At 44.0% G+C, this 9,056-nt stretch overlaps 1 protein-coding gene across 2 annotated transcripts in view; it reads right to left on the minus strand.

The window, feature by feature from the left end:
• Window positions 1-519: 519 nt before the first annotated feature.
• aplf (aprataxin and PNKP like factor) overlaps window positions 520-9,056 on the minus strand; it is a 10,786-nt gene continuing 2,249 nt past the window's right edge. Inside the window, exons 4-10 of one of the 2 annotated variants that reach the window (XM_068595684.1) lie at window positions 7,816-7,979; window positions 7,205-7,364; window positions 6,217-6,367; window positions 4,318-4,672; window positions 3,357-3,473; window positions 2,764-2,810; window positions 520-1,596 (exon numbers count right to left, since the gene is read on the minus strand). In XM_068595684.1, the coding sequence (XP_068451785.1) occupies window positions 1,373-1,596; window positions 2,764-2,810; window positions 3,357-3,473; window positions 4,318-4,672; window positions 6,217-6,367; window positions 7,205-7,364; window positions 7,816-7,979 (1,218 nt within the window). In that variant the 3' untranslated portion in view covers window positions 520-1,372. Of the gene's footprint in view, window positions 1,597-2,763; window positions 2,811-3,356; window positions 3,474-4,317; window positions 4,673-6,216; window positions 6,368-7,204; window positions 7,371-7,815; window positions 7,980-9,056 lie in introns of both variants that reach the window. The other variant, XM_068595683.1, reaches the window with a different exon arrangement.

Below are 9,056 nucleotides of genomic sequence, written 5' to 3' on the forward strand. Positions count from 1 at the left end.
GTGACGTTGCATTTTCCAGCGACCCAAGAGGCTTTTTAAAGAGTTTATTTACCTGAAGAAGAAGTAAAAGAAGGATTTTATCAACACTTCGTCGACATGCGACCTCAGGTCAGCGCTCCGTGGCTGAAAGGAGCTACGCTTCAGCAGCTTTACTCGAGTGTTGTACTTAAAGGAGCTGAGCGCAAACCATTCATGCTAACTCTCAACAGTGCTTTTTGAGTTCAGTTCAATTTGTATTCCAAAAACTAACTTATTGTACTTTAGCAGACTACTGAGAGCAGAGAACAAGTTGCAATGTTCAATGTTATTGCATATTTTTCTCCTATCGTGTCGCTAATAAGCTAATGTTAGCAAACGTTAGCATGCGGACACGCTAAGCTAAGGATGGTGAACCTCTGCATGTTGATAAATTAATTTAAATGTAATAAATGTAGTATTTTCCACTAGAATGACACATTACATACACAGACAACTGAACAGAGTCTGGTGGGAGAATAATAAAAAAAACAGGAAATACCATTTTGTCTTCATCAAAAGTATTTAAACAAAGTAAGAACAACAATCCAACAAAAACATCGGGGGAACAATTAGAAAAAAACTACGACCTGAAAGTCATTCTGACATATTTACACGAGCAGAATCGATCGCGAGCAGAACCGATCACCTGGAATAAAATCTATCAGCGAAAAAATACATCTTATCGAATGAAAAACCCGCTCCGTGGTTGTTGTTTTGCATCTTTCCGTAAAACAGTCAGATCCGATGTCACTCCTCAATTATAATCTGCATCTAAAGCTCGCTCGAGGCGTGCTTCTCATACAAAAAAACATATTTTCTATCAATCAGCCATGAATTACCGGAGGCCCACTGTTGTGTTTTGAAGTTGCCAAGACGACGCCCGTGCGAGAACACCTTGACAGCGTTTGCACGCCGGCGTCGACGAGAGGAATCCAACTCGAGAAATCCTCAAGAGAAGGAGGAGGAGGCGTATTTGGCCTCTTACCCGTAGTGCTTCTGATCAGTCTGGATGGTTTTGGTGTGAAACGTCTCGAATGCAACGAGATGAGTTGACACTCGGCTCGTGGAGCTTAAAGCACCCAAAAAAACCATTAAAAAACCATACATTTGAACGTCTCTTTTCTTAAAAATCCACACCCGGTCGCTCAGACGTTGTTGTGAGCAGTTTCACGTGGGAACTATTTCCTTTTCTACCGCTCAAAAAAAGTAGTTCCCTCCACGAAACTGCTCCCAACGAGGCGTGACGTGATCTCGAGTGACGTCCACGTCGTTTTTTTGTGACTCCCTGACGCGCTGACCCTGATGCTGCACGGTGTGTGTCTGTGTTTGTGTGTGTGTGTGTGTGTCTCTGACTCTACTTCCTCCTCTTCACGAAGGCCTTCGCCTCCTTCAGCAGTCCCGTCACATCCTCGCTGTCGTCCTCGTCGTCGTCGGAGACCTTGGGAGGCGCGTAGTCCGAGTCGTCGCCGGCGTCCTCGCTGTCGTCGTCGATGAAGCTGTCGTCGTATTCGTCGCCTTCGTCATCGTCGTCGTCTTCGTCAGCGGCGGCCCTCTTGGGGGCGTTGCGCGTGGCGCGACCTGTGAAAGCATCGGCGGCGTGAAGGGAGTGAGTCAGAGAAGGAGACGGGGACGGGAAAAGGCTTCAAGTGCCGCGTGAGAGTTTTTCATGTTTCCTCTGATTTCAAAGGTCTTTGATAGAAGAAAAAAAAAACAGACAAAAGAAGAAAAGAGGAGTGTGTTTTGATGCACGAGGATTGCGCGGTGCTTTCTAGTTTTGTAACCATAAAAATCTTAATAATAAACATAAATCTGACAAAAGGCATTGGTGTTTCGGCCCCTGATGAAATAAATCTCGTCTCTCTGTCGGTAGCGGACGTCGAGGCGCCGCATCACTCCTCCGCCTTCCTGCCCCCCGTCGAGGTGGAGACGCAGCGTCTTAAATCAGACGACTAAACTGAATGTCAACTGAGGCGTAAAAAAAAGAATCGGTGGCGAAATCACGTATCTCATTAAGTGTGTGTGTGTGTGTGAAAGTCATTTCCTCTGTGAGGGGGGGGGATGTCCTGCAGGGTCTTGAGATTACATTATAACCTGCTGAGGAAAAGAAATCGATCGCCTCCAGTGGATTTAAAGACCCTGAGCAGCTGAGTGTGTGTGTGTGTGTGTGTGTTTTTCTTCTTCTTGGCTCTCGTTGGGAAGCATTTTGTGTGACTGTGCGTGTTTTTTTTTTTAAACAGCACCAGTGGTTTTGCTCAACCAGACCAGTAAAGCCTACTGGGCAGCTGTTCGTGCCCATAACTCCCATCAATCACTGGGAACCATTTCCCCCTGACGATAAACGTGGCGCCGCCATTTTTTATGAATGCTTCTTCGCCACCTTCAAGGAGCCGGTTGCGTTAGTAATTAGTTAGTAAATGGACTTTACGACCACTCAAAACTCAAATGTTTGATTATTATATTGCAGATGAAAGACTCAATATATCTTCTTTGGAAAAATGTGTCATTAAATATGGAAATAAATGCAGCATTTCTTTTAAAAAACGTAATAAAATTTATATAATTAACCAAAGTTAACGACTTGTTGCTGCAGATTTGATCAGATGGCATGAAGAGATATGTATGAATATATTGAACTATATTATATGGAGTAATATATATCTACAGAGTAGAAACATTTCTTTGAATAAAAAACATTAAATAGTGAATTTTACTAAGAATCAGCATGAAGGCAGAGAAACATCTTACCAGGTTTCTTTGTGTGTTTGTATTCTTTCCTGTGAAGAGGATTCTTCCTGTCAGGGAACAGGAAAAGTTATTGTTTTATTTCTGTAATAAATTACATGAATAAAAAAAGATTAATGTCACTTTCAGACCAACAGCCTAAAACAGAGTTCCTACACATTGTGACCAGTGGGTTTTACATGACCTTTCACCACATTTCTATGACTTTTAACTACATTTATATTACTTTTAACGACATTTCTATGACTTTTAACCGAATTTCTATGACTTTTAACCACATTTATATTACTTTTAACCACATTTATATTACTTTTAACGACATTTCTATGACTTTTAACCGAATTTCTATGACTTTTAACCACATTTATATTACTTTTAACCACATTTCTATGACTTTTAACTACATTTATATTACTTTTAACTACATTTCTATGACTTTTAACCGAATTTCTATGACTTTTAACCATATTTCTCCTTTTCCAGGCCTGGAAATAACAATTTCAAAATTCCATGAAGTCCCTGAACTCCAGCTGATGACTGTTGTAACTCAAAGTCCTATTTATAGAGTCCTCCTCTCCCTGTACGTGATGTCTGACCTGTAGCAGTCGGTGCCGTAGGGGCACTCGGGCCGATCTTCCTCCTGCGTCTCCTCCTCCTCCTCGTAGTCGGTGTCGTCAGGGTGACTGCACTCCTGGAAATGCGCCGGGTTCTTCCTGAGGGGACAAACAGAGAGGTGATGAGAGAGGCGCTGCACGTCTGCAGGAAGTGTCCCTGCTGCTGCTTTATGTACTTTAGTTATGAATTTAAAAAGGAACAAACAGAGCAAGTTCAACCCATTTAAACCTCAGGACTTAAACCTTCTATTGGAGGTAAATTCACACCGTCGAGCACATGGAGGCCCATTTATGACAGGACCAGATAGAAAGTCATAATTATGAGATGGAAAGTCGAAAATATGAGGAATTATGACTTTTTATCTCATATTTTTGACTTTCTATCTCATAATTATGACTTTCTATTTCATAATTTTGACTTTCTATCTCATAATTTTGACTTTCTCATAATTTTGACTTTCTATCTCATAATTTTGACTTTCTCATAATAATGACTTTCTATCTCATAATTTCAACTTTATAATTCATAATTTCGACTTTCTATCTCATAATTTCAACTTTATAATTCATAATTTCGACTTTCTATCTCATAATTTCAACTTTATAATTCATAATTTCGACTTTCTATCTCATAATTTCGACTTTCTATCCCATAATCTTTTTCTTTTACAGGAGGAAATGGGCTTCGATACAACAAGAATTACAGCCTGCTGACTACATTTAAACATATTTTTTATGCTTGTGAGGAAAATTAATTTTAGTAAATTACACAATGCAATATTTGCAATAATATAAAACTTAGGAATCACTTTCTGATTTTTGGGTCGCGTGAGAAAACCTTCGCTTTCATGCTTTTGAAATCATCTTATTGTCTTAAATTGGAGACGCAGCGTCCCTTGAGGCTGAACCCAGAGACACGAGGCGGTGCTCAGGTGGACTCTACCTGTAGCAGCTCCTCCCGTACGGACACGGCTCTCTCCGTCGCGGTCCGGGCGCGGCGGCGCCGCTCGGCCCGACCCCGGCCTTCTTGGCCTTCTTGGCTTCGCTCTCCGATTGGCTGAATGAATTCGTCCGTGTGTCGGTGTTCATGTCGGCTGTTGTCATCTTTGCTTGCTCCTCCTCTTCCTGCTCCTCCTCCTCCTGCTCCTCCTCCTCATCCACCCTCCTCCTCTTTCTCGACGTTTCTTTCTCGGAGAGCTCCGCCTCCTCAGGTGAGGAGGTCTTGGTGGGCGTGGCCTGTTTGGCTGCTGCTTTAGTGCTGGATGACGGTCCTTTGCTTCTCTTCACAGCCGACTGAACTGAAACAGAGAGACAAATTTCAGAGGCTTTTCGCAAGAAATGGAGCCCAATGGATACTAAACAATCTGATATTTCATCTTCCAAAATCTGTTATAAATACACTAGTTTTCTTTTTCTTTTTAATCAATAGGAAACTTAATTTTACAAGACTTAAAGTGGTGGAAGAAGTATTTAATTCCTTTTTCCTTTAAGAAGTAAAAGGAGAAGAAGGAGAAGAAGAACAAGAAGGAGAAGGAGAAGAAGGAGAAGGAGAACAAGAAGAAGAAGAAGAAGAAGAAGAAGAAGAAGAAGAAGAAGAAGAAGAAGAAGAAGAAGAAGAAGAAGAATACTTCTTCTTCAGACTTTTCTGTCATAAGATAAAAATCGGTGGCAGAGCAAAACAAATAAAAGTCCCCCACACAAGACTTTTAGTAGAGAAGTAAAATGCTCCTTCAAAACTTGTACGGGGGTAGAGAACTTGAGAAAAAGAACTTCATTACTTTCCCCCGTGGCCAAAAGGAGCGAGAGCAGACTCTCCGTCGACGTCACAAGCGTCTCTTTAGGAAACTGGAGCTTCTCCATGTGCCCACTCTCCCCAGATGGAAGCAGCTCCTCTAAGAGCCGCTCAGAGCAGACGGGTAACGAGCTCCCAGAGCGTCCGTCTGCTTCCCTTCAAAGTAAACATCACCGGAGCCGACGGGACACCTGGACAGCGTCACCTGAAGACAGACGCTCTCTCCTTCAAGCGGACGCTCTCTGGGCATCGGTGCGGAAAATAAACGCACCACGGCTCAAAAGTATTAATAGAAACGAGTCCCATTCGGGGGGAAAACCTGCAAAATGACTTTGTGCCGTTATTATGGAAAGCGCTGCAACGCAACCGCCAAGTGTGAAGTCACCCGGATGAGAAACAATCTCCAGTGTCTCCTCTCTTCATAACATGAGCTGCAGCGAGTCGTACCCAGCATGCCGTTTGTCAGTGTTACGTTTAAACAAAAGACAGATTTCAATTTAGTTGGCTTATTTTTTTAGCTTGTTGTACTTCTATTGGTCTCTATAGCATGTTTATATATATATATAAACATATACGGTACCATATGTTGGCTGGTATGTCAGAAGAAATTGCAGGAGAGAAATGTAGTTTATTATATTATTATTATTATATTTGTTATATTATATTGTCGAAAAAGAGATTTTTAATCTCAATGGGACTCTCCTGGTTAAATAAAGGTTCACATCGCTTTCTGGCTTTTTAAACCCTCAAATGTCAATATTGGCCTCAAAGAAATGTATTGATGAGTTCGGCTGAAGGAGAAATAAAAGACGTGCGGACAAAAAAACAACCACATATTTTACACATATTGAATTGAATGCCTCAAAACTAAGGATAAGGACCAGAATAATTTAAGAATAATCACTTTTACACCCTCACAGGATCGAGCACGGCGCTAAATCTTAAGGAACCAACAAAATGTTTTGTGACGTAGAGACAGATCCGATCAAGTTCAGACGGACGCGTGAGGGAAAAAGCGATTAAATCCACACGGCGAGGGCGTGCCGGTACCTTTTGGGCTGAACGAGGAGGAGGAGGAAGAGGAGGAAGCGCGTGGCGCCGCTACAGCCGCCATCATCCACGCAGGAAGAACTCTCCTGGCTCTAGACGGAGGCTCGTCCCTCTGGTCGCCGTGAGCGTCTGACGGACGCGCAGCCTCTTCCTACGTGGAACACAGAAAGAACAACATGCGTGTTCATCATCAGAGCTGGAAACAACGCCGCTAACGCTGAGGCTGACAACTATGATGCCGATCACCTGGAAATATTGATATTAATGAAAGTTTAACTGGATGAACTTGACTCCTGAAATTGAAGTGGAGACACTGTGGAGCACTTTTCCTTTGCGTGTCGTGACGATTCATGTGAATTTAAAGCTGATAACTTCTGCTCTGACGTCATTAGCATCATATTATTGGTACAATTAGATTCCAGGCGGTGTTTCCGACCTCTAACGATCCAAACACTTCCAACTCCTGAGCCTAGTAAAGTCTAAAAGTCAAGTTTGTGAAAAAAAGACTGATGCGATTATTCTCCTCAATGTACGACGGGTTTTCATCCAATGAAATGACAACAGGAAGCGTAGCAGCTCAGTGTCACATGCAATATTTTCAGTGTCGTGACTGAATATTTCGCGGGTTTCTACAACGTGAGATTTTAGGACGACGACCACCAACAGATCCTATTGAAGTGAAAACTAAGAGCGTTTCATTTCTCCGTCGGGTCTTTGACGACTGACAGTCGGAGCCTGTGTAGCTGCTGTCTGCAGCATTCTGCCTCTTTTCTGACTCTTTTTGTTTTTCCATCAGAAAAGTTGCAATTTGGTGGAAATTTTGTAATTAAATTTTGTTGAAAGGTGATTGTGAAACTTTTTCGTGGATCAAAAAAACCCTCAAAGAACTGCATCGACGACAATTGTTAAAAGGGAACGACACCAAACGAGCAGAGACGTTGGCTCGGCTCTGGTTTTCAGCCGGACGCCGGGTCGAAAACAAACAAACCTTCTTCGAGCTCCCGTTGACGGCGTCGTCCCGGTTCGACGGAGCCGCTGGCGGAGGAGGAGGAGTCTGTCCGGCAGGAGGATGTGGCTCCACATCTGGCTCGTGAGCGACAGGAAGCTCTTCTTCTTCTTCTTCATCATTTTCTTCTTCCAACACCTGACTGTTTCTACAGCAAAAAAAACAAATGTTTTTTAAGCCTGAAGAACTGAAGTCCGACCAAACAACAACGTCCTGCTCAGACACAAGCTGCACGTTCTGTACACACAATGCAACGAGAGCCTCGACCCGGTGCACTCTTGTTCGAGTGTCCTCCGTTTGATGTGAACTTCAAACAGACATCATAGATAAAACATTACCGAAGCCCACAGACTACTTGAATCCCCCGTCTTCAGTAATCTTGTGTTTTATAATCAGTCCACAGAAAACACTTGAACTGCTCTGCACAGATAAAAGGGATAAGACTTTAATTAAATAGTGGAGAGCAGCCTCTTCCCTCTTGATTTAATTGCTCACAAGGACGTCCGGGTGGGCGAGGAGCTTGAGGGGGGGGGAAGAGAGATTCATCTCTTGATGAGCTTGACGTACGCGCAGGCGTTTAACGAGTGCGTTACCTGAGAGTGCCGTCTTCTCCGTCCGCAGACACCACCTGGAAGACGAACTGCCCCGGCAGCAGAGAGAGCAGGTCTCCGTGGCGGAGGCGGTGCCAGGCGTCTCTCTGCAGAGGTCGGGGGTCGTCGGTCGGGGACTGCTGGACGAAGCACGGGTTCAGGTGGGTCTGAGGGGTGGCGGAGCGAGAGGGCAAAGGTGAGAATGTGCCGACGGGAACAAGACGTCTGGACCGAGGGGGAACCATCGGCTGATTCTGGAACTAATCTGGGATGATTTCAGAGCGCCAACGCGAGTTCAGTTCATTGTGTTTCCGTCCGGCTCAAAGCTCTACTGCTCTGAACGTCAGCTGGTGGGCGACGTGGAGACTTCATACCGCTGCTAAAGGGACGGATAACGGGGACCAAAAACAGAGATAAGAAAGGATCTCGTTAGAACTGGAAATATTTCAATTCCCAGAGAAAGGTCAGATTCACAAAAAGGTTTCGCGCTCGTGATTTCCTCACGTCCATCTAAATCTCCCGAAGGATTTTTAACACATAGGGGAAAAATGTCAGCTTAAGTGAATAAATAGTTTATTTGTTTGTATAATAACACAAGTGTGTTCATATTTTCAAAGGGAGCTTTGTTCATTTATTGTTCACGACACAACTTGCACATCGTGTCGCCGCGTCCCAGAAATAAATGACTGGAGAGTTCCTTTATGAAGGAGACGCTCATTATTCCACGTTATCCGTGTGTGACTATCAGCGCTGGTCTTTGTGAATTCAATGCAAAAAAAACAATTACAATCAGCTCGAGGTGCCGTGACGGCGAATTGTTCACTGTTCCTCCGAGATGAAGCTTCGAGACGTGCCGATGCGTCGACCTCCTGTCAATCGTTCGAGCGACGAACGGGTGGAGGAGGAGGTGGGGGTAGGAGGTGGGGACAGACCTCCGTCTGACTTATGAAACAGAAGGAAGACTGAATGTATCCGTGGTATGTGACGACAGCGACTAAACGGAGGCCTTTTCCAGCAAATCATTCGACAGCCATTAATCCTGAAACTCAAGGTTTCTCTCGGCGCCGGAGACGTAGAGCATCCATCCATCAGCTACACCCGCTCCTCCTTTATTGGTTGAGAGGCGGGGCACGCCACCCTGGACGGGTCGTCAGTCAATATCAAGAGAGGACTAAATTAGGGTTCGCACCGATACCAAAACAAATGGCTGGATGGAGTACCGCTGACAAAGGGGTCGATCTATT

The sequence above is a fragment of the Clinocottus analis genome, unplaced genomic scaffold, assembly GCF_023055335.1.
Source record: "Clinocottus analis isolate CAN_PGR_092001 unplaced genomic scaffold, fCliAna1.0.p SCAF_31, whole genome shotgun sequence".
Classification (NCBI taxonomy): Eukaryota; Metazoa; Chordata; class Actinopteri; order Perciformes; family Cottidae; genus Clinocottus; species Clinocottus analis.